General features: G+C 36.7%; 2 protein-coding genes across 5 annotated transcripts; both read left to right on the top strand.

The window, feature by feature from the left end:
* The first annotated feature begins 311 nt into the window (after positions 1-311).
* Positions 312-3,235, top strand: LOC137936590 (protein CHLOROPLAST IMPORT APPARATUS 2-like). Of its 4 annotated transcripts, none has more exons than XM_068781364.1 (3): positions 316-2,058; positions 2,754-2,931; positions 3,013-3,235. In XM_068781364.1, exons 1-3 carry the CDS (start codon positions 1,078-1,080, stop codon positions 3,015-3,017), a joined length of 1,164 nt encoding a protein of 387 aa, XP_068637465.1. In that variant the 5' UTR covers positions 316-1,077; the 3' UTR covers positions 3,018-3,235. The 4 variants fall into 4 exon arrangements, with proteins under 4 accessions (XP_068637466.1, XP_068637465.1, XP_068637464.1 ...); XM_068781363.1 differs by having other exon boundaries at positions 317-2,058; positions 2,769-2,927; XM_068781362.1 differs by having other exon boundaries at positions 320-2,058; positions 2,754-2,927.
* A 9,990-nt stretch (positions 3,236-13,225) lies between these two features.
* Positions 13,226-21,605, top strand: LOC137936812 (aminodeoxychorismate synthase, chloroplastic). Its single transcript, XM_068781709.1, is given in 12 exon segments — positions 13,226-13,584; positions 15,561-15,692; positions 15,858-15,925; positions 16,945-17,009; positions 17,133-17,199; positions 17,386-17,661; positions 18,148-18,657; positions 18,746-18,825; positions 19,003-19,087; positions 19,159-19,241; positions 19,729-20,382; positions 20,929-21,605. Coding segments are annotated over 12 exon segments (2,862 nt in total). The 5' UTR covers positions 13,226-13,244; the 3' UTR covers positions 21,431-21,605.
* Positions 21,606-24,691: the final 3,086 nt, after the last annotated feature.

Raw genomic sequence — 24,691 nt, 5'->3', positions numbered from 1 at the left:
TTCGGTTAGAGGACCATTAAATGTAATGAACTTACGAAATTACCCTTACGTTATCGGAGAAGCAAGGGGTATTTTGTGAGGGACGCGATGGTCTTTAACCGGAAATGAAATTTGTTTTTGGTGCTTGAGGGGTAAGACGGAGAGAGGGAAGAGCGGGGGGCACGGTAAAACAGTGGTCCAGACTGCAGAAACGGTTAAAACGAACGTTGTCGTTTCCGCTGTTGTCTTCTCAGAAGTTCGACATTTCTTGAACCTGTCGACAGATTTCTGCGATTTCTTCTGATTTTAACCCGAATTTTTCGTCTGTTCTGGACTCGTGAGTTTTCTCAAAGGGAACCATTTCTATAACTTGGGTTTGGAGCTCGCTCAATTTCGTGCCCATTTTGGCATCCTCTCCGTCATTCTGCTTCGGCTTGCCCACGGGTTTTTCGACAGTTTTCGTGGATCCTTCTGAGTCGCTGTACGTTCTGGGTACTGTTAAGGGTTTTAGGGTTTAAATGCTGTATGTTTTTCGTAGTTCGTTAACTTTTTTATGGTACGGTTGAGTTCTGAATTGGAATTGAACTTTTGATGGGCTTTTTTTCTGGAGGGGCAGTGGTTAGTTGGAGAGAGCTGTTTATTCGTTTCTTCTGTTGAGCTTTCTGTGTGGAGAATTGCTGGAATTCGGGTTTAGTTTTTTCGGCGGATTCTCCTAGAAAGTTGGAATCGAAACTATCTTAATCATTTACTGATTTTCCTTTTTTTGTGTGTGATTTACAGCTACGCAGCTCAGGGTTCTAGGGTTTTCGCTACTCTATCTGCGTTTTCTGAGAATCCACTCACTTTATAGGAGGAAATTTTCTGTGTTGTATTTGAATTCAGAGTCGAGGCCTTCTTCTTCTTCTTGCTCTGAATCCGGAGCAATCTCCTTCATTTCTAGGCATTGACATCGGTTACTCTGTTTTCTTCCTTCAATCGTTACAGAAATTTAAAGACTGCGGGTGGGAATTAGGATCTGACCTTGAGTTCCATTTAGGTCTCCGCATTCGTCAGTCGATTTCTGTTACTTCCAAGTTTGTGCTGCTGCGTCAACTCGAAATGTCTACTTGTCTTACTAGCGCGGGGCGAACCTACAGCCTCGACCTCGACATTGTCAAATCCCCATCGACTTCTTCTCGCTCGTCCCAGTCTTCTCCTTCTTCTACCCTCTCTGAATCGAGCAACTCTCCTCTGACAATCACAACTCGAAAACCACGGACCCCACGCAAACGGCCCAACCAAACCTACACTGAAGCTGCGGCTCTGCTCTCATCAATCTACCCAAACATCTTCTCGACCAAGAATTTAAGAAAGCTCTGTAAGCACACTAAATCCTATGATTCTTTCGTCGAGTCACCTGAATTACTACCAACATTTCCGGCCTTTGATAATGCCGGTTTCTTACTATACGATGGAATCCCTGAAAAACCCACTTCCCGATTTGTGCCCAAGCATGTCGATTCTTGTGAAAAGACTTGCCGCAGTCCAATTGAGAACGAATGTCAGCTGAATTCACCGAGCCAATGTACCGAGTACGATGACGATTTCGACGCTGAATCAATCCTGGACGAGGAGATTGAAGGGGGTATCGACAGCATCATGGGTAATCTGAGCGTTGACAACGATTCTTACGACGAAGCGAATGACCAAAAGCCTCAATCCGCCGGGTACTACGCCAATTTAATGCGTCTGGGTCTCGGCGGGAGGTTCGACTTCGCGTTTGGATTGCCGAACGTGAGGGCTTTGAGGCGTGTCGACGACGGAGAATGGTGGAGAACTCCAACAGTGGAGGTTTTAAACATCAGTCCCAAGTTCAAACCAGCGGAGAAGAAGAAGAAGAAGAAAAAGATCGAGGAAGTCGAACGGGCATCCAAGGAAAGCGAGCAATCACGACCACCGGAGGAAGCTAGTTACCCCGTAGAGAACCAGAGACAGAAATTGGGCCTCAAGTTGAACTACGAGGAAGTCTTGAAAGAGTGGTCCCCCAGAGACTCCCCCTACGCCGAAGATTTCTCGCCGGAATCTCCCGCCGACGCCATTGTACGTTTCTAACTCCCTCCAAAAAACAAAGAAATATTTTCACTTTTTTTCACCTCGCCGTCGAAAGAACAAACCGATTTTCCCACAGCCGGCCTCCCTTTATTGTTTAAACTAGTTTAGCACTTGCATCAGTTTAATAAGTTACAAGGAAGCGAGAAATCACTCCATCCCCATGGCGCCGGTCTGCTGCCATGGGACAGCGTCACATCCAATGGAGCAAATTCTAAAACAGGAAAACTTCGTATTTGTCTCAGTTTTACGGCTCGCAATAGTGAGCTGATTCCATAATTGGAACTGTTGAGCGTTAATGGTCCCCGCGTCCATACTACGCTCTCTGATGGGTCCATTGAAGACGGCAGCGTTGGGACTCTGGTCCCCCTGAATAACGTCTGTCAGTCTGTGAATCTCCTTTTCTAGTAACGCAATAGAGGAAATGAAAATGGCCCATAAAGGGGTGTCAGGGATTTGGATAGAAATTTTAGAAATCACAAAGTATATTGCAAAGCTCCAAAGAAGAAGAAAAGTTCTCCGTGCCTTTTTTCTAGGCCTCCGTTGGCTGTTCCTAATAGTGACGGAAGATGGGAACTCTGCTGAGCTGCTCCTGCATCTTCTCTTTTTAAGTCGTTTGTCTTTGGCCTAAGAGGAGTTGCTTGGGAGCTTCTGATTGAAAAGAGCTTAATTTTGATGTTTGGCAGGCCAGGTTGTCGCAGATTGATTTAACTCCGGATTGGAAACAAGGAGAAGAGAATGGAGGGGTGAGAGAGGCGAGCGTGTTGAGGTACAGGGAGAAGAGAAGAAGCAGGCTTTTCTCGAAGAAAATCCGGTACCAAGTTCGCAAAGTGAATGCTGATAGAAGACCCAGAATGAAGGCACGTAAGATTTCTTTTCGATCTTCTCTCTTTACTGTCACCGAATTGGTTTCTAAAATCGTCGTATGTTATGTTTTCGTTGCAGGGTAGATTTGTTAGAAGGCCATCCCTTCTTCAGGAGCTGGAGAGGTGATCGATCGAGAACATTAACGAGTAATGGAGCCGTCTTTTTTGTAGCTGAATTTTATTTTTAGATTTGATTTGTTTAGTAGAGACTGGCTTAGAATATTGCCATGAAGCATCTTTGTAGTTAAAAAAAATGGTAAACCAAGAGAAGAGAAAATAAATTAATGAGAAATCGGATGAATTTTGCCAGTCTTTGTGTTGTTTTTTTCTCTTTTTCTTCTTGTCCTAATGACATAATGATGCTTCCACTGGGTCCAACAGCAGCGGCTGCAATGAAAACCATAACTTCTTTTCTTTCTGGCTGCCGGTGGTGGCTGTCTGCAAGTTATGAGACGTTTCTGGTTTCCGGTGGTGGCCGTCTCCATGTCTGGGTTAGACGCCACTCTGTTCTTACACATTCCTCATCGTAATTAAACGTCAATTTGACCTGTTCACTCACTTTTTTGTTTAACGTTCATTCAAGAGATCATAAATCAAAACAAAAATTCTCTCTTACAATTACCCCTTTAGGGTTTATTAAAATTAATCCAAACCCAACCCCTGAAAAACTTGTGATGGGGTTAAATGTTCAACCCCATCCCGCCTTCTAACCCGTGTTGAATAAGCACTAATGACATATCTTGTAGTTAAGGGATGGAGCGGCATAACTTATAATTACTAAGTGTTTTAAGTTTCACTTTTTCTTTTTCATGTATTAGGGTTTCTACCCTTGATTATAAATAAGACATCATGAAGAGGTGAGGCTCATAATCGAGTTCTCATTGTAAATCTTGAATCACCCTTACTCGTGTTCCCCTACTTGCTTTCCTTCTAAGCCCTTTTCTCTTATCGTTTCTCCTTCTTCTTCCTACCTCACCACCTCAACTCTAGGCCTTTCAAACATGAAACCCTAGAATCTAACATGGTATTAGAGCAACGGTTCTAGGGTTTTGTTAAGTAGCTATAAAGTTATGCAAAAGAGCATGGAATGTGAAAATCCCTAAAAAAAATCATTTTTGTTACCTATAAGAGGGTGGAAAGTGAGTTTTTTTTATTTGATGGCTATTTGGCTTCAAAAATAAGTTTTATTGATGCCATAAAATTACCCTAAAATTTTTTAAAACTCCTCTCTGAATTCTAATTACAAGTTATTAGAATTTGAAGAAGTTTTATCATTTCGAAGTCATTAAACCCTAAGTTAAGGTTTGAAGCAAATGGCTAAATGAGGAGTTGTTTGATTCCAAGTGTTTAAACAATACTCCAAGTCTTAAAAAATTTGTGGGAATCAGAAGGGATAAGTGAAGTTTTTTGCTTCGACCATTATATTTTTTCATCATATAGCTCATTTATAGTGTTTTTATGCGCACGAGCTTTCATGCAAGTGCTAAAATTTCATACATTTAATTGATTTCCCCACTAGTTGGTTTCTCCAATTATCCAATTATGTTATTCATCTTCCTCTTGAGTAACAAAAAAGTCTTTTTTTTTTTTGGGCTAATCTAATGCCTGAAGGTTCACAAAAAGTTGAGTCTAATCTATCAGAAGGCTTCTTATAACAAGAGATCTTGTGGGGGCACTAGACACAACAACCTGTTGAAAAAGGACTCTTCCTATCATAAAAGATTGAAGGAAGATACTTTAATCATCAACCGGTTGATAAATAGCATGGATGAATCTGTTATTAATAATTTTGTTCACTTAGATACAACCAAAGATGTTTGAGAGACTTGTTTTAAGTTATATTCCACTCTTGGCAGTCTTTTGAAGATTTATGATACATTCCTAGATATGTATATGGTAAAGCAATGTGACAATCTCTATGAGTACTTTACTAGATTTTGAGGTCTCTTACAAGAGTGAAAAGTTACACAACCATGTTCTATTGGCATTGCAACTCCAGAAACGCAAAGAGAAACACTGGTTTATGCCATATGCCTAACCAACTTAAAGCTCTATCTTCAAGTTGCAAAAACTCAAGTACTTTGCTCTTCTTCAACACCTTTTTTTATGATGTTTGTACTACAATGTTCAGGATGCCGAACAAAGAACCCACATCTCAATCAGAGTAATTAGAACACTAGTCATATTCTCCCAACATAGGGGGACTCGCAACTATAGTCAAGGAAGAGGAAGAGTAGGTTGATCTGGTGGTAAAGGCCATGGAAAAGGTTGTGATTCCATTACTACTTCGAATCTGGTCAAAATAGAAATTGTACTTTTTGTGGCCTCAATAATTGTGTAGTTAAGAGTTAGAATTTATATGAGAAGCCAGATTTTTACAAGGTTAATCATCCATCAACATCAACCACAAATACCGGTAAAGAGTCCCCTTCATGCCCTTCTAAAGGGTAAGTGACTTTCATAGAAGAGGATTGTGGTTCTTACAAAAAAACTAGGTACATTAATGGTTGCTCCTTCATGTGCACATATAAATATTGTTGTTATCAAAAGTACATATTCTTTTGTTTCATGTTCTTGTTCATCTCTTTATATCATTAATTCTAGAGCCTCTGAGTAGCTTACCAGTAAAGTTGGTAACTTATCATCTTTATCCCCTTGTGTTACTCAACGATTTATATTTATTATAGACAGGTCCCAAACCAAAGTTTAGGGTATTGGTACCTCTCATACATCCTCTTCTCTATCGGTCAATAATATTTTATTTGTTCCATAGTTTCCATTCAGTCTCCTGTCAATTAGTCAATTAACCAAAAAACATAATTGTTCATTGCATTTTTTTCCCTTTCATTGTTGTTTTAGGACATTGAGAAAAATAGGTGATCAGTGGCAGCCATAAGAGAGGAATCCTCTACTTCTTGTATTCTTCCATTCTTACGGTTGTAGCAACAACCAATCTAGATGCAAAACAGTGGCATAATCAGCTTAGTCATCCATCATTGGCAAATTTACAAAAGTTGGTTCCATCACTTAAATCTATTACATAGTTAAGTTGTGAGTTTTGTGAACTTGGGAAGCATCACCACTCTATGTTTCTTCTTATGCAAGATAAAGTAGCTTCCACTTTGTTTTTTTAGTTTATTTCAATGTTTGGAACTCTCTCATGAATCAAATATTTCATAATCTAAGTATTTTGTAATTTTTGTGGATAATTATTCTATAGTTACTTGACTATATCTAATGATGGATAGATTGAAAGTTTTACCTATCTTTGACTCCTTTTGTGCTATTGTTGAAAATTAATTTAACAAGAAGGTTCAAATTTTTGTAGTTAGATAATTCCAAGGAGTATTTCTCTTTCTAGTTTCAATCTTTATGTCAAAAAGGGCAACATTCATCGATCCTCTTATGTTTACAAACCTCAACCGAATGGTGTGTCTGAAAGAAAGAATAAGCATCTTGTTGAGGTTACACAAACTATTATGTTGTCCATGAATGTACCTCAATGTTATTGGCCTCATGCAATTCTTATTGTATGTTTCCTTCTTAGTCGAATGTCTTCTAGTATTTTACTAGGTCAAACACCATTCTCCAAATTATTAACAATTTTTTCTCCCTTTTCATTACCTCCACATGTGTTGATGTTGTGTTTATGTGAAAAGCATTGTTGATGATTCTTTTATTTTTCTGCTACTTTATGTGGATGATATGTTTATTACTACAAAGAGTATGAGTGAGGTCAACAAGTTGAAGACTTTGTTGAATAGAGAATTTGACATGAAGGATTTGGGTGCGGCCAAGAACATTCTTGGGATAGAGATTCGCATGGACAGAGCTTCCAAGAGATTATGGTTATCTCATCATAGCTATGTTGAGAAGGTGTTGGACAGGTTCAACATGGGTAATACAAAACCAATAAGTACACCTTTGACGAATCATTTTAGATTGTCTACCGCTCAATGCCTAAAGACAGATGACGAAGTTCATGACATGTCAAAGGTCCCATATGCCAGTGCAGTGAGGTGTTTGATGTATACTATGGTTTGTACGATACTAGATTTTGCATAAGTTGTTAGTGTGGTTAGCAAGTTTCTTTCAATTCCGGTCGACAGCATTGGGATGCAATCAAGTGGATTTTCAGATACTTGAGGGGTACTATAGACTATGACATCATGTTCAGCAGACAACAGAGTATTCTTTCAGTTGTGGGATATGTGGATGCAGACTATGTAGGGGACTTGGATGACAGGAGATCTACCACAGGTTATGTATTTACTCTTGTGGGAGGACCTATTTGTTGGAAGTCCATGGTACAGTCTATAGTTTCACTATCTACTACTGAGTCAAAGTTTATGGCAGTAGCTGAGGCTGCCAAGGAGGCTTTGTGGCTTACAGGGTTGTCAAGGAGTTGGGTGTCCAGCAAGGTGGAGTTCAGTTGCATTGTGACAGTCAAGAGTGTCATTTATTTGGCAAAGAACCAGGTGTATCATGCAAGGACCAAACACATAAATGTGAGGTTTCACAGGATCAGGGAATTGGTTTCATTAGGTGAACTACTACTTGAAAAAATTCACACTTTTGAGAATGCAACAAACATGTTGACAAAACTTGTTACTACAGACAAGTTCAAGCATTGCTTGGACTTGATAAATGTCTCCAGTTGCTAGATGAAAGACGGCCCCGACCTATTGTTCCATGTGGAGTCCTAAGTTATGCTTTCATTTTCTTAAGTGGTGAATATTCACCAAGGTGGAGATTGTTGAAGTATATGGTTCATATAAGTTGGGGGGTATTTATGTATTTTATATGCAAATACATCTAGGGTTTTAGTATAAATACTTATGATGTAACCCTAATTAAAATTGAGTGATTTTTTCGGCCGTCTCTTCTGTAGACGTAGGCACACTACCGAACCATCGTAAATTCCTCTGTCTTCTTCGTTCTTCATTATTCTTCCTCGCACAACAATTGGGATGTGTTTCTTTTGTGCATAACACTTCCCACATCCAAAATAAGTTTAGTCCTAAAACTGGTTAATGTATCCTACTTGGTTACACTCAAACTAAAAAGGATATGTTTGTTATTCTCTATTTATGAAAAACATATTTACTTCAACATATATCACTTTTTTTTTAAGAACAACCCTTCTACTTTATTGTTTCTCTACCTAGTTTTGAGCCTTTCACAGGGATGCCAAGACCTTTTATTCCACTAAATCAACCTACTATATATGATGAACAACCTACTAAGATCCTCTCTCCCATTGTTGATCACTCTCCTATGGAGTCCTCTGATGGTTGTAAGGTAAGTTTTGCTCCATTTTCTCCCATTGTGTTTGATCCACCATATGACACTAAACCTATTGCCCTTTGTAAGGGGCCTTGATCCTCTACCTCTCATCCCCTCGAACATTTTTTGTCTACTTATAGATTGCCTTCTAGTTGTATAACCTTTTTGGAAGCCTTGTCTTCTTTTTGTATCCCTACCACTTTTTTGGTAGTCTCGTCTTCTTCTTGTATCCCTACTACTTATGAAGAGGTTTCTCATTATCCAAGCTGGAAAGCTTCCATGGATGAGGAGATGAAAGAAATGTATCAGGATAAAAATTGGAATTTATCCACGTTAGATTTAGGGTCTCATGATAATTAATGTACACCGAACAGTAAAGGTAAAGAAGAAATCAAAGAGAGAGAAGAGGAGAGAAGAGAGAAGAGGTAGAGAAAGAGAAGGATGGAGAAGGACAATTGTTGGAGAGAGTTTGAGAAAGTGGGAAGGAAGATTAGGGTAGTGAGTGATGTGCCTAATCCTCCCCCTTAACATCTATTTATAATAGCAAAAAGTATTACAATTACATCATTCCCCTTTACTCTAAGAATGATGGAAAAATGACAAGAAAGAAATTTTTTTTACATCAATACCACTATATGTAGTTTACATCTTCCAACAATTCGTATTTCCATCCAAAACAAAAATGGGCTATAGATGGGTATTTATCTTAAAATATAATCTAGATGAAACAATTTGTCGATATAAAGTACGGTTATTCATTGACTATGATGGAAATTTTTTACCATTGACTAAGTTAAATTCGGTACATGTCCTCATATCCCTTGTTGCTAATTTTAAATGGCAAAATTTTTTGCTCGATGTTAAAAATGTTTTCCTTCGAAGTCTATATGATTCAGTCATCTAGTTATGCAATAAGGGGGAGAAAGTATGTCGCCTCTGTTAAGTTGTGGAACCTAATTAACACCTTACGCTGAGTTGGTCGCAGATTGACCTTCACAGTAACGCTATTGGGGGGGTTGGAAAGGGGGCAGGAGCCCCCCCTCCTGGGGGTGTAGGGGTAGAGCCCCTATCCGATCTATGATATATTGATTGTTATTTCATTAAGGCCAGTTTGGGAATTTTACTCTTGTATTGCGGTTGCTCTAATTTTCTCTTTATAATTGAGAGATGTCGGTATTAGAGTTTGATCATCTTAATCTGAGGAACATCTCGAGTTGCAGCCCTGGAGGTTAGAGAGAAACACCTATAAGTGTGCGATTTCTCTTGTAAACTATTTCATCTTCATAGAGGATTACTGCAACGATGGAAAACAGGACATAGTCACACCTTAAGGCAAACCTGTATAAATCTTGTTGTTTGTTTTTGTACTTGCTTTTCCCTTCTTTTGCGTTTATTATTATTAATTTGGTTAGTTTGGAATTAGGGCGTCTAATTCCTAACAGCATCAGGAAGGCAATTTATGAGCTGAAACAATCCCATCACACTTGGTTTGATAAATTTACCAAAGTTGTGGTAAAGGTTGATTTTAAACAATGTCAAAGTGGTAATTATATTTTTACAAAAAAACATAATACATGACACGATACTTATGGCTATTTATGTAGATGATATTATCATCACAAAAAGTGATTCTGTGAGCATTCATCAAGTTAATGAGATGAATAAAGTGTTTCAAACAAAAGATCTTGGTTTGTTAAAATATTTTCTTGGTATAAAAGTTATTCAATCTAGCATGACATAGTTTTGTCTCAAAGGAAATACATGCTCGATTTACTAAAAGAAACATGGATGCATGGTTGTAAGCCAATTAATACTCCTATTGAACCAAATATTAAATTATGTGTCGAATCTAGAGATAATGTGGATGTTAGAAAATTGCAATGGTTGTTTGGAAAAATTATTTATCTCATAGTCACAAGATCAGACATCTCTTACTTGATAGGTGTTATTAGTTTGTTTATGTATCAAGTTGTTGGTCTTATTGGTTTGCATTAGAAAGAATCCTTCAGTATCTAAAGAAAAATTCAGGTCAAGGTTAATTATATAAATGTATTGTTGATGTAGATTGGGCTGGTTTTTCTTAATGATAGAAAATCTACTTTAGGTTATTGCACCACTATTGGATGTAACTTGGTCACTTGGAGAAGCAAAAACAGAGTGTTGTAGCTAGATCCAATGTAGAAGCAAAATATAGGGTCATAACATATGCGGTAAGTGAATTGTTGGGGCTTAGGTCCCTAATGACCGATCTTGGTTTTCCAATAACGAATCTCATGCAACTTCATTGTGTCAACCAAGCGGCTATTCATATTGCGGCCAACTTGAGGGGGAAGGATAAAACACATCGAAATTGATTGTCATTTTGTTTGAGAGAAGCTATAAGTTGAAATCATATCTATGTAATATATTCCATTCAGAAATCAGCTAGTGGATATTTTTGCAAAAGCCAGTGCAATAGGATAACTTGGTACTATTTGCACAAAAATTGGTATATTTGATATGTTTGCACCAGCTTGAGGGGGAGTGTTGAATAAGTACTAATGACATATTTTATAATTAAGGGATTGAGTGGCATACCTTATAATTACTAAGTGTTTTAAGTTCTTTATCTTTATCATATTTAGGGTTTATACCCTTGATTATAAATAAGACATCATAAAGAGGAGAGGCTCATACTCGAGCTCTCCTTGGGAAGCTTGAATCGCCCTTGCTCATGTTCTCTTACAAGCTCTTCTTCTAAGCCCTTCTCTCTTATCTTGTCTCCTTCTTCTTCCTACCTCCCCTTCACCTCAACTCTTAACTCTTTCAAGCATGAAGCCTTAGAATCTAATATCCCTATCTCTATAAGACCTTCGAGAGTTTGCCCTCTCCACCCCTTTCTGCTCCAAAGTTACAAAATATCAATTAAATAAAAAATTAATAAAAATTATGAAATCACACAAAATTATCAATAATTAATTTAAATTGTTAAATAGTTGAGAATAAAATGTGTAAGTTGCAGATTTAGTCCTCAGCCACAAAAATTTCAAACCAACAACAAGAAAATAACCTATCAATAACAACAAGGGAATATTATAAAGAAAAAACTCAAATGGCTAAAACTTGGTTAACTTAATAAATAAATGAAGAAGGGGCCAAAAAAGAAAAAGCAAAAACAAGATTAGCATTTACATGGTCACAAAGAGGAGAATAAGAATATTCTTTGATAGTTTATGCTCTTATTTAATAAATTCTAAGTTATTTACTGGGTCGGTTGCGAGCCACATGACAAGTTTGGATCACTTAAATTTTTTTTTGACTTTTGTAATGTTGTTAGAATTGAATTCAACCGGATTAATCGAATTTGGTTCAATTAGGTCAGTTTTAGAAATTACTACACCAACAAGGCTTTGTGGTTCTTTTTGTGAAATACCAATATGAGTTGGGGTAGTTTCTCCCTTTTTACAAAGCAATAGCAAATGAACAAATATGAATAAGAGTGGGACATTTCCTCATGTGTTTAGGGGTAATCTTTTTCACAGTTATTTGAAAATTTTCAATACTAGTAAGAAAGACAAAGGGTTTTTTTTTTCTTGTTTAGATATACGGGAAAAAAAATAAAAAAATAGTAATATTTTAAAATTATTATGATTAAATTTTTCTCTCAAGTTTTTATTTTCTTTCTTTTCTCCCCAAAAAAATATTTTTCTCTTTTTCTTTTCTTTTCAGTGGGTTTCAAACATGCCCTAAATACTAGCAAGCCTAAGTCTATATACCACATGTAAATACAAAAAGATGAGGGCTCTCTTTCTTATACTTTTTAAAAATGATTAATAATTATATTAATTCAAATTCAATAAATTTTAATTGAATAAATAAACGAAATTCGATTTTTGCCTTTTGTTAAAGTTTGTATCTTTTTGAGAGTTTTTATTTTATTATTATTATTATTACTATTATTATTATTATTATTATTATTGATTGGTGGTGGCTTACTGTAACTCTGAAAAGGACGCCACTGCATCTGTTTCTTTGCGACGATGTACTTGACTCACGCTTCCGCTACCGTATCAGCAGGTCATGGATGGAATCTATTGGTCGTCGGGTTTTTAGCATCCGTGCATGAATCTGTTACGGCCAGTAGATTCTGCACGCAGATCCGTGAGAACTCTGTAATTAGCATGGATCTGCACTTGCTGTTGTCCGTTTCCTCTTTATATAAAGAGGCTGAGAACGAAACCGTCTGTATCGATAGCCGAGCCTTTCTGTCCAAACGGTGAGCTTTCTTTTCTTGCCAAATTGAAGTTTCTTCTTCCTCCAAGCTAAGTCTATGAGCCTCCTTATTCAACTTCTTCTTTATGTAAAATCCTTCTTTTGAATCTTGGATATTGATCTCTCTGCCAAAGGTTGCATGCTCTTTCTTAAGCGCTGTGTCCTTTAGTTGTGTTGTTTTTGTAATTTGACACGTTTTTTTTCTTCTTCTTAATGATGATGTTTCAAGTATCCTTATGAGCTGATGTTGTCTGCTTTTAACCTCGAGATGTTCCTGTGTGGATGCAGCTACTCGGTTACATCCGAGGAGTTGCATTTTTTGTGTTATGTATTGTGCTAATTAGTTGTTTGTTGATATTTCATTCACAAAGTGAGAATGTTACTACGCAAATTCTGAACCGCGGAGAAAAACCTGAGAAAGCGTTCCATTTGGAATTATGATTTCAAGAACATTTTCGATTATTCGTTTATAATTACTATGGTTCATTAACTGGTAGTTTTGGATTTGAGGACTTCGGTTAGGCAACAAAAACTAGACGATTACGTCTTTGGAATAAAAAAGTGTAGTTTTTAGGAGAGTATTTGACACGTACTTATTATACATGCAGCACTCTGGTTTTCTACACATTTTTATCTTGGAAGTTTTCTATATAGCTGATAAGAGTTTGCACGTTGACTAATGCGTAATTCCTAACTTGAATGTGAAATCTCTGTTTGCAGGAATTGTGAGGCACTAGTGGCTTTATAGACTGATCTGTCAAATACTGGTTTGATATGGAAATGAAGTTGATTCTTTCCTCATCAACGCACAAAAGTCCTTGCTTTCAGTCATGGAGATCATTACAGCAGGCTATTGATAAGCCACTGGTCTTCAAACCTTTTAGAAATTTTGTGTGCTTCGATAACTTTGGGCAGCGTCAAGCACCAAATTCAGATGTTGGGAGAGTTAGGATTTCTCGGTCTCTGATGCCTGGACCTGTCCAAGAATTTTTCAAGGGGAACAAACATAGTCAGGACACAAGTTCGAGGTTCAAACTTGTGCGCACTTTGTTGATCGACAACTATGACAGTTACACATACAATATTTATCAAGAACTCTCTACTATTAATGGGGGTAAGCATTATCCTGTTGTTGCCGTCTTTTAGTATACTTGCTAATATCTATGATCTGCTTTTAAAGTAAATGAATTTTTTTACTTGATTTTTCTGCATGAATCTGACTTCGTTTTTCTTAAAACAAAATAATTTCTCTTGGTTATAACTTTGAGGACATATAAAATAGTGTTCATTGAAATGATATTTTGTCAGGCATGGAATAAGTTCACAGTAATGGTGTTGGGTACCTGGCAGCTGTATCATCTATAAACTAGTCAGCTGCTGTTCACTGTTGTCTGAGTTTATACCAGTTAATAGATCAACATAGAACTGTGTCGTGTACCTTTATATCTGATATGTGTTGCTTGATACGCATACATATCACTAATGGAGTGAACATTGTCTGAGAGTACATATTTTGACGTTAAGCTGCTTACAATCCCTTAAATAGGATCTTAAGGGGAAAAGTTATAGATCTTTATTTGCATCTAAAAATGGACAGTTAAGATGTATTTGCTCAGTGTTGTTAAAAAAAGTTAAAAGGAAGTGTTTGCTCAATATTTGTATGTCGAGACATGGCTATTGTTCTGCTCCAGGCAATGAATTATATTGCACCATTGCCTAAAGGTTTAGTGACAGCAAGGAGTAATATTCACGTACTGAAATGTAGAAAACATTGGTTCTATTAACGTCAAAGGTTCAAATTAACTCTGTTATGAAAGGTTTGAACTAACTCCATTTTTACGTGATTCGTTTTTAAGCTGAAAACATCTGGATGTTCACATCACATTTATATGAAATATGCACCTATATGTCTTCACCATCACCAATATAAGCTGCATCACAGATCAACTACATGATTTCTGCTCACCACACCTGCTCAGTTGTCCTGTTGCTCTGCTTTGAGTTTCTTGTCAACACTAGAGTAATTTCATTTTTGTTTTTCCTCTGCTTTGTGGTCCATCCATGACCAGCTTTGGCAATTCCCTTCTAACTGAAGCACTAAAATGTCCAATCACACCTTCTCAAACGAGTTTTATGTTATTTTTTCCTCTGTTGGTGCTGCTCACAACTGTTCCTTAAATACATAGCTTCTTCTTCTTCCTGGTCTACACCACGTTTGCATCACTTTCTCATCTCTGCTACCCTGATAATTGTGTTTTTTCACCTCAAAACACTTGAATCCCTGAAGCATGGTTATAGTGTCTGACGGTTATCTTATTGAATTTGTCCTCATTCTTTCTCAAAGTATCTACAAGACAACACCACAGCTCCTGACCATCTACTCAACATTTACTGTGCATTATATTCTCTTCATCATACCTTCCTGTTGACTGATGAAGAGGTTAGATAATAGAAAGAGTTGGTCATAACTAGTTGTTGAATTTTAGGAAAAGAGAAATAAATCATTGACTTTATTTAAACGAGTACAATGAGCCTCTATTTATAATAGAGGAAACAAGTAGAATCCGATTACAATTAAACTAACCATGTCCCAGTTACACTCAAAGTCATATACTTAAAAATAAGCCCTAAAACAATGAAACAACTGAACAAAAATAAAGGACTAACATAACTGAAACCCTTTTAAACTGAACCTCTTCTATGAGACCTCCTTCCCATGAGACTCCTCTTAGACTCCACCATGTTAATTCTGTTTTGTGAGAATTCTTTCTATGAGAGTCGAGTGGGACTTTTTCATTCCTGTTCTTCAATAGTTTTTTCTTGTAACTATAATAGGAGAAATTGATGCACATTTGGAATTTGTTAGAAGGTGTAATAATATTTTTGACAATGAGAACTAGGATATGAGGAAAATATGAGATATCATGGGGCAATGCTAAACGAATCCTCTTGTTTATGTAGACTTGCATGATACTTTTTTATGTAGAAAATATGTAGACTTGAACGATATCATGAGGATGATACATGTCTGTATGTGTGATGGTATCTCTTGTGAGCCCATATCTGATTTTGTTGCCATTGTTTTTCTAGTGCCTCCTACCGTCATCCACAATGATGAATGGAAATGGGAACACTTCTACCATTACTTGTATGAAGAAAATGCTTTTGACAATATTGTAATATCACCTGGACCTGGCTCTCCAACATGTCCCACAGACATAGGTATCTGCATAACCCAAAAGCGTGTTTATCATATGAATTTTCGTTATAATGCTTTTAGCTCTTTAATGATGAAAATTCCACTGGCGATTAGTATGTTATTTTTTTTCTTCGCTTTGCATGCACAAGACTCGGCTAATTCCGGTTGCCATCTGAATGATTATTCAGGACTATGTCTAAGAATACTGCTAGAGTGCAAGGATATTCCAATTTTGGGTGTTTGTCTTGGTCACCAGGTATTTTTGTGTAAACTTTAAGATTTTTTTGTTTTGGTAGGTTAATTTCTTGATCCCTTGCAGACAGACCATTAATTTTCATGAGCATATTAAGTACAATTAGAACATTATTGCTTTATTTGAAAGATATTTGAACCACTACTCAAGCTAAAATAGTAAGATTAAGTACAGGAATTGTTGTGTGATATTGACTGTGGTGGATCTTGCATTACTTTTCATAATTTGGTGAATGTAACATTTTGCATGTGAGCTGCTGCAAAGTTCTGCTGCTTCTCCAAATATTGTGGTCTTTGATTAGGCTGTAAAAGTTATCTATTGTTCAGTGTTTGTGGGGTCACACTTGGGTATGCCCAATAGGATGAACTATCTTAGTCTGGGGTTAGGTTTAATGATCTAACTTTTTCTTGTTCCATGAGTTTTGGATCTTTTGGCATGTTGGCTAGGTATCTTACTTTTGGTATCAAAATAGAGGCCATTTTTCGTGTTGAAGTCATAAAGTGGTAGCCTATCCAAAGGGGTATCAGTCCAGAATGAGAACTATCATAAATAGGGTCATGATAGGCATTGACACAGAAGCATGGTTTTTTGTTGTGTGTGTGGGCCCAGCCTAGGGTATGGCTATTAGGTAAGCTCAACAAAGGCCAGGTTGTCTATTAGGTTGACCCAACATAGTGTAGAATAAGTTTAAGGGCTTAACTTTCTATGTTGAGCTCAAGAATTTTTTGTGTATTGCTTGCTATATAATGTGTTTCATGTGTACTTTTTGTTCTAGAAAATTTTCGAAAAATATCATATTTGAAACTTGAGATGGACTTGTTAGAATTTCCTTATGTCAACTTGTAGTTAAAGAAGCATTCTATTTTTTCTTTTAAATTTTTTCTTAGGCCATCATATTTCTATTTTGAACTTGAAAGGTAGTTGAAGCAGAATTTAATTTGTTCATTGTATACTTATAAGCATCTTTGATCTGTATGTATAACTCTTTTAATAATTTTCCTTTGCTCTTTCTATTGCTTTAGGCCTTGGGATATGCACATGGTGCAAACATTATTCATGCCCCAACACCAGTTCATGGCCGTCTGAGGTATGGAATTCCAATATTTCCATTCTCAAAAGGGAGGCCGTTATTATTTATAAAAAAATGAACATTTATGGTTCTTCAGGGAGTTGAATTATGTAGTTATTGACTTATCCATTCTTCCTTCAGTGAAATTCAACACAATGGGTCCTACCTTTTCGATGGTATTCCATCTGGTCATCAATCTGGGTTCAAAGTGAGTCAGACATTTCACAACTGAAAACTGTAAAGTTGAACATACTCAATTTTGCAATAGCCTTTCCTTGGTGTATCATTTTGTGGAAATTTTCTGGAAATATATCAGATCTAACCATGTTTATTCCACCCATTCAATATGAACACATAGTTAAACTGTGCAACTGAAGGGCATTATGCCTTGCAGGCTGTACGGTACCATTCACTTGTAATAGATGCTGATTCACTTCCTGAAGAGCTCATCCCGATAGCATGGACCTCTTCTATGGATAATCACTCTTCTTTTGATACCCTAGAATCTGATGTGGTTCCTGGTCGCTTAAGAGATGATGTTTATCAAAGTTCTGTTGGAAATCTATTTATTAATGAAAAATGTTTAAGATCAAAATACTCCAAGAAGGCTGTACAGCGTTCACTTATTATGGCAATCATGCACTCTACCAGACCTCATTTTGGTGTCCAGGTATGTTGTTTACTTACTGTATATGGCTATTACACCAATGACTTACTGTAATGCTCCACTCACTCAAGTAGCATAAGCATTTGACCAAGGACATCGTGTTCAGGAACTTTCAGTCCATCCATTCAAGGGTTCATTTTGAAAAAAAAAGTAAAATTCATATTTTTTATTGAATAAAAACCCATTACTTTATGTTTTTTTTTTTTTTTTTTTTTTGAGGGAATACTTTGTGTTGTTTTTACTTAAAAAAAGAAGAAGTCTCAGTTCCTCCTGGGAAGTTGATTCCATGACTATGAAATGCTTAACAGTGAAACTCTTGTCCATGGCAGTCAACTGTTGGACACTTCAATCAGTGTGCAAGTTAAGGAAAAAACTATTTTAGAGAAACTTTTACTCAAGAGTAATTTATAGTGGGAGATTATATCCTTTCGTATATGTTTTTCTACGGAACTGTTGCATGACATGTTTGGCAGTTGTTGAATTTTTCAGTTTCATCCTGAGAGTGTAGCAACTTGTTATGGGAGGAAACTATTTGAAAACTTCAAAGAGATTACGGTTGATTACTGGCAGAAATCATCACATTTTCATGAGAGGAAGGTTCACAATTGGGGTAAACTAGTTAAGTGTTTTAGTGAATATTATTTATCTTTCATTGCCCATAGATCTGATTAATTTGTTCTGCCATCTTCTGCTGCTTTGTCTAAAATCATTAATGAATTTAATTTAGCTCGGATGCAGGTGTCTCGTTCTAGTCAACTGTTTGAGAAATTTGTAGAACCTCTATCATGTAAAGCCCAAGCTACTTATCCAGCAGTAGGACCTGTAGTGAATTCTTCCAGGAGGATTGTACAAATGACTAGGAAATATTTGAAGTTGCGATGGAAGAAAATTGACAGCTTGGCAAATACAGTTGGTGGGTCAAGAAATATATTTTGCAAGTTGTTTGGAGATCAAAAGGCCAAAGACACCTTTTGGCTTGACAGTTCTTCAACTGATCAGGTAATTTTCTCTTGGTATTTCTATGTATAACTTCAACTCAATCCACTGATGAAATTTTATTTCTTACATTTGTGACTCAATGGAACAGAAGAGAGCACGCTTCTCATTCATGGGAGGCAAAGGTGGATCTCTCTGGAGACAAATCACCTTCAGATTGACAACTGAAAGGTTTGAAAATTTGTGTGAAAAAGTCTTCATTCAAACATTGGGACAAGTCGATCTCTAACCTACTTGACCACCATATGATGTTTATGTTGATTAGAAAAGTAAACAGTGGTGTCTAAAAGTTGATTTATTTGGACACTAATGTGGATTTTTCTTGTACAATGGCACGCCTTCTACTAGTGGTGGATACTTGTCAATAGAAGATGCACAAGGTTCTGTGGATTCAGTGTTCCTTCAAGATGGTTTTCTTGATTTTCTGAGCAAGGTATTGTATGTCCGTGCTTGTTCTTATTTTTCAGAGTTCATTTTACAGATGATGTATGATAACTGCTGCAGGAACTACAGTCATTTCACTACAGTAAAGAGGACTACAAGGGTTTGCCGTTTGACTTCTGTGGCGGTTATGTTGGGTTCATTGGGTACATTTCCTAAATTTCCTTAATCTAGATTCAGTAAATCTTAGACAGTTGAGCTATGACACTCTAGGGCAGATGACTAGATAAGTCTCTTTTAATTCCATTTCATCAAATATATTTTTTCACTCTTGCTTTTTGTGAAGGCCTTGAAGATGTAGCATATGTGTAGTATTTAATGCTTGTACCAACGACCTTTATGCCTAGTTTCCTAGATAATCTGGTAAGGTGTGCAATCAAATGGGCAAATGCAATATTGACTTTAACTAGCTAGGTGGAAGAAGCCAGTCTCTTTGATCTCCAAAGCCTTGGGGCATCACCTAGGCTGCTGCTTTGTAATGAAAGATTGCCATTTGCCTGCCCTCAAAGGTCTGCCTAGACTAGTTGTACTAATGCCTTGGGCTGGGCCTTGAGTAGTTGCTCAAGAGAACAGTTATTGTTAATAATGCTTATGATTGGCTGCAAAAGCTAATCTGACTTATCTATCATGCAGGTATGACCTTAAAGTCGAGTGTGGTGCAACATATAACCATCACAAATCTGGGACACCAGATGCTTGTTTCTTCTTCGCAGACAACCTTGTAGTTGTGGACCATAGTAATGGGGATGTGTATCTTTTATCACTTGAAGGTAACTGTTATCCCAACAATATGCAGGCAACATCTGCTGAAACCTTGAATGGCTTACCATGGTTGGACAAAGCTGAGAAGAAGCTTCTTGAGTTAAAAGCAACAGAAATTGAAAAATACTTGAGACAGAATGCAAAATCAGCCATTGGCACTCGATCTGAGGAAGGTTTTGTCAGTCAAAAGTCAAGAGAACAATATCTAAAAGATGTTGAGAAGTGCTTGGAGTTCATCAAAGACGGTGAAAGCTATGAGTTGTGTCTCACTACACAAATGAGAAAGAGAAGTCATGATACAAATCTGTTAGGTCTTTACCTCAATCTGAGGGACAAAAATCCAGCACCATATGCTGCATGGCTCAATTTTGCAAAGGAAAATTTATGCATATGTAGTTCTTCTCCTGAACGATTCCTACGCTTGGATGGGCACGGAATTTTGGAAGCAAAGCCTATAAAGGGTACAATTGCTCGTGGTGCAACAAAGGTGGAAGATGAACAGCTTAGGTTGCAGTTGTTACACAGGTGAGATATAAATATATTTTTTTCTGTCGTCAGAATCTCCCCCAAATTATTATCAAGCAGTTAGAGTTCTCATTGTGGTATTGAGATAAAATGAAGAATACGTAACTCAAGAAATAAATTCCTTTGGTGTTTGGGAAGAGTGCTAAAAGTATAACTTATCTTTTACAACACTTGTTTCACAGTCCTTGGAAATGTTTTTTTTTTTCCTCTGCTTTGTATGAATATTTATAGATTTACCATAACTGGGCAAAAAATCATTTTCTTGAGCTCAAAGGTAATCAACAGATTTTAGATCTGCCTTTCTATGGTCATAAACTATAAAACAAGTACTGGTATATATTCTCCTTATAACTTCAACTGGGCCTTTCTGCAAATGAAAAAGGAGGCACATGGTTTTTCCTTGGTGTAATCATTCGATGCTTTAGAAGAAATCTAGTGGCTCTTATCTCATTGCATGGTTTTTCCTTGGTGTAATCATTTGATGCTTTAGAAGAACTCTAGTGGCTCTTATTTCATTATTTCACCTTTGCCCCCCCTTTTCAACAGTGTAAAGGACCAAGCTGAAAATCTAATGATCGTTGACCTTTTGAGAAATGACCTTGGCCGTGTTTGTGAGCCTGGCTCAGTGCATGTGCCTCGTTTAATGGATGTAGAGTCTTATGCAACCGTTCACACTATGGTCAGTACAATCCAAGGTAAGAAAAAGCTAAATCTGAGCCCAATTGATTGTGTTAGAGCTGCATTTCCGGGTGGTTCTATGACTGGTGCGCCCAAATTGAGATCCATGGAACTTCTTGATTCTCTGGAGGATTGTTCACGGGGAGTTTATTCGGGATCTATTGGTTTCTTCTCATATAATCAGACGTTTGATTTGAATATAGTAATCAGAACAATTGTTATTCACAACGGGGAAGCTTCCATAGGAGCAGGGGGTGCTATCATAGCCTTGTCAAACCCAGAAGATGAATATGAGGAGATGAAACTCAAAGCAAGGACACCAGCTAAGGCTTTTATGGAGATGCAAGGGCTATCAAGTTCTTTCGATTGAGCATCCAAGAAAGAGTTGTGGATTTATATTCTTTGCTATACTTATAAGGTGGAAAGTACAGGATGGCCGAGTATTTATACCTATGTACACAAAAGCCAAGGACTTTCTTTTGTTAGAGGTCGTTGATTTCCCTCTGTTTCCAATATTGTATTATTGATTCCACCATTATAATAAATCTGGCTCCTTTGAATGATAATCAATTGTTATCCTTACATTTCTCCTTGTGTACATCTTTTATTTAAATCTACAAGGGCAGAAGCTATAAAAGCTAAGAGTTTTGGTGGTAAGGAGCATCGAATGAACTGGTATGTGAACTCCAATCTTTTACTAGTCATTTTTTGTTTCTGTTAATTTCTCTTTAATAATATGCTCCAGGTATGGCTTCGTTGAGAAAAGAGAAACACCTCGCCTCCCGTATACTTCAAGTAATGATTCATTGGAGTTTGAGAAAACCATATTTTAAATTCAGCTGGATAAAAAAAATTATTTTAGGTGACCTTACCTAACATTCAAGAAAGTCTTTTTATTTTATTTTATATCTCAACATCTTTTTGCTTGCATGACATACACAGGTTCACATGCCCTAGTTATATAAAATGCAAACCTGAGCATAATTTGGGCACTTCCATGATTTTTCTTACATATAATGTTTAGTGGTAGGTATATTGGCACTACCTCATGCTTAATATTCGATATGTCTTAGGTTTTTTTTTTTTTTTTCTCTTTGTGGGGAGAATAGGGGGTCAGGGTGTTAATGATACACCATGTTGCCAAAACATGTAACAGCCTTAAAAATTGGTGTAATACCTATTACAAATTAGGTTACATGCTTTAACACCACTGACAGGCGATGCCTTTGATTCTGATTTTTCCTCATTTTCTGTCAAATGAGACAGTTAACCCTGATTGCTTTTGCAAATCTAGATAGTAAGAGGTCTCGTTTACCGTTTATGAAAGTTATTTGGCATGATTTGGCCAAAAAGTTAATTTCTGATGCCCCAAAATCTCTCCAATTTCTCTCCCTTTTGAGTCCAATCCTATTTGCTCTCAATTTACCCCAGAACCATGTAGATAAATGTTGATTTTTTTTCCTTATGATAGGTAATTTTTGTTATGTGATCGGACTTCATTTAAGGATCTATATATGTGATTTATTTTATGTTGTGCAAGTTTGACTTACTTTAGGGACTTACGTAGTTCTGTATCTAGTATTTTAATCAGTTTACGAGTAACTAGTTTAACTAGGATTGACTACTTGATTGTTGAGAGTTTACTAGCCTGCTTGAATTACATGAAGTGACCTTTCCATTAATTGAATTGTTCAAGTAATCCTTTGTCATTTTTAGGTGAGTTTTAGCAATTTCTAATTTTTTTTTCATATATACAAAGAAATACAATTGATAATTTTACCAATTACCTTTTTTACCTCTTTCTTGTTGATTACAAAAGAACTTAAGATTGCTTAATTATTTGTGGCTTATTTATTATACGGAAAGAACATGGATTAAGGCACTCTTTTATTTGATTATCGGATAAGCCTGTTTTATGTAGAGGGTAATGTAGTAATGTTATCCCCAAATAATATGGTTTAGTTGTACATCCTGATTTTAAATGTAGTAGGTTGCTGAGTCTTTTATAGTTAGTTAGAAACTTAGTAGCATTTGATATGTTTTTATAGTTTCTAATGGTATTAATTCTGACTTACTTGGGGAATAAAGCAAATAAACAGGTAAAATAACATTTTTTACTCACTCTAAGTAGCAGGCAATGAAATGAGTATTGATTATCAAGTAATTTATTCGTTTTGTGATTATTTACCTATTTTACCCCAGTATTTTGGGCAACTTTAGCTTAAGGGCCACTTAATACTATATTTCTCAGTCTGTCTTGCTATTGAACTTCAGTGAACTGCTGTAATCTTTCAATTGTAAAAATTGATGGAGTCATCTAGATTGACTCTTCATATAGAGATACTTTTTGGGCATATTGGCATTCTTTTTGGAAAGTGGGAGATTATTACTAAAAGCTAAAAAGAAGAAAGACAAACTAGATTAGAAGGTTCATAAACTACATTCTCAGAGGGATATCCCTTGGAAATATCTAAAGATAGAGAGGCAGATGAATCGGAGGTAGCTAAGAACTGGAAAGGAATAGCGACAACTTGGGATAAACAATCCACTTGCTCATTTAAGTCCTGACATGTTCAAGCCTGTAGTCCACGGGATGCCCGAAGCCGAGAATAACCTGCTGAACATCGAGCGAAAGAGTTAAAAGAGTAATGTAAGTTGCACATGTTTCTGTCACATTCTTGGAGGCAGAAGGGAGGGACAACGAAGGCGAGGAAGCCATAGGCAGCCGAGTCACTAATAACACCACTTGCACTTTCACAGCGACACTCGAGAGAAGAGGCCCCATCAAAAGTTGCGAGGATCCATCCTGAGGAGGGTGGGGACCAAAGAGGGTGGTTTTGATCTGAGTAAAGACTGTTCCAAAACGGGTAAAGGTTGCCCACAGTCCGTTTTTAGAGCATCCCATGGAATGGATTCAGTCATTAATGTCTCCAGCTAAGCCAGGAAATGTCCTTTGAATCTCACTCACACTAGGTTATGACTCAGACTCCTCCATAACAGGCTAGGCCTCTCTCTTAAACTTCGTAACACTCAAACTATTGTGAAGAAGCTAGTTTTCTTCAATCAACCTATTATACTCTTTAATGGGTAAGTTCTCGCTTTTATATCTCTTTTTTATCTTCTTCTTCTTCTTTTTTATGAGTGATACTTGATGTTTATTGTTGATTTTGTCTGTTATTTTTATTGATCTTTTCTATGGGGCTTGATTTCGTTTATTTGATTATGTTTTAACCGGAAAATTTTATTTTGATTTTTGTTTCGTTTATCCTGATTTTTTCAATAAATCGATCTTGCCACATATGTACTAGTAGATTGGCGGAGGAAGAGAATAATTAAAAATAAAAAAAATAAAAAAAAAAAATAAGGTTAGTAAAATACTATCACAAAATAATTAATAATTAATAATTACTAGTTAAAATAGAAAGAAAGACTTTAGAAATAATAAGAGAAAAGAGGTGATAACTAAGGGGAAATTATTAATTAATTGGGCCCTACAAACCCATTAAAAAAAAACAGCGGTGGGTCCGCCTAGGATACCAAAAAATGGCAGACTACCAATTTTAGTTGTCCTTGGGACTACAGTTCTTTTTCCTGCCGCGTTTCATCTTTGCATTGTAAAAGGATTCAAGAG

This window comes from Aristolochia californica, unplaced genomic scaffold (genome assembly GCF_029961685.1).
Source record: "Aristolochia californica isolate CCGP_79_NKW_82.1479 unplaced genomic scaffold, dmAriCali1.0.hap1 SCAF_7, whole genome shotgun sequence".
Lineage (NCBI taxonomy): Eukaryota > Viridiplantae > Streptophyta > Magnoliopsida > Piperales > Aristolochiaceae > Aristolochia > Aristolochia californica.
Note: the sequence above shows the minus strand (reverse complement) of the source record. Positions and strands in the feature narration are given on the sequence as shown.

Excerpts from the sequence above, each read along its gene's own strand:
- LOC137936590 (XM_068781362.1), top strand. The coding sequence starts at position 1,078 with ATGTCTACTTGTCTTACTAGCGCGGGGCGAACCTACAGCCTCGACCTC. Across the intron at positions 2,059-2,753 it reads AATCTCCCGCCGACGCCATT|GCCAGGTTGTCGCAGATTGA; the intron begins GTACGTTTCTAA and ends GATGTTTGGCAG. Across the intron at positions 2,928-3,012 it reads ATAGAAGACCCAGAATGAAG|GGTAGATTTGTTAGAAGGCC; the intron begins GCACGTAAGATT and ends TTTTCGTTGCAG.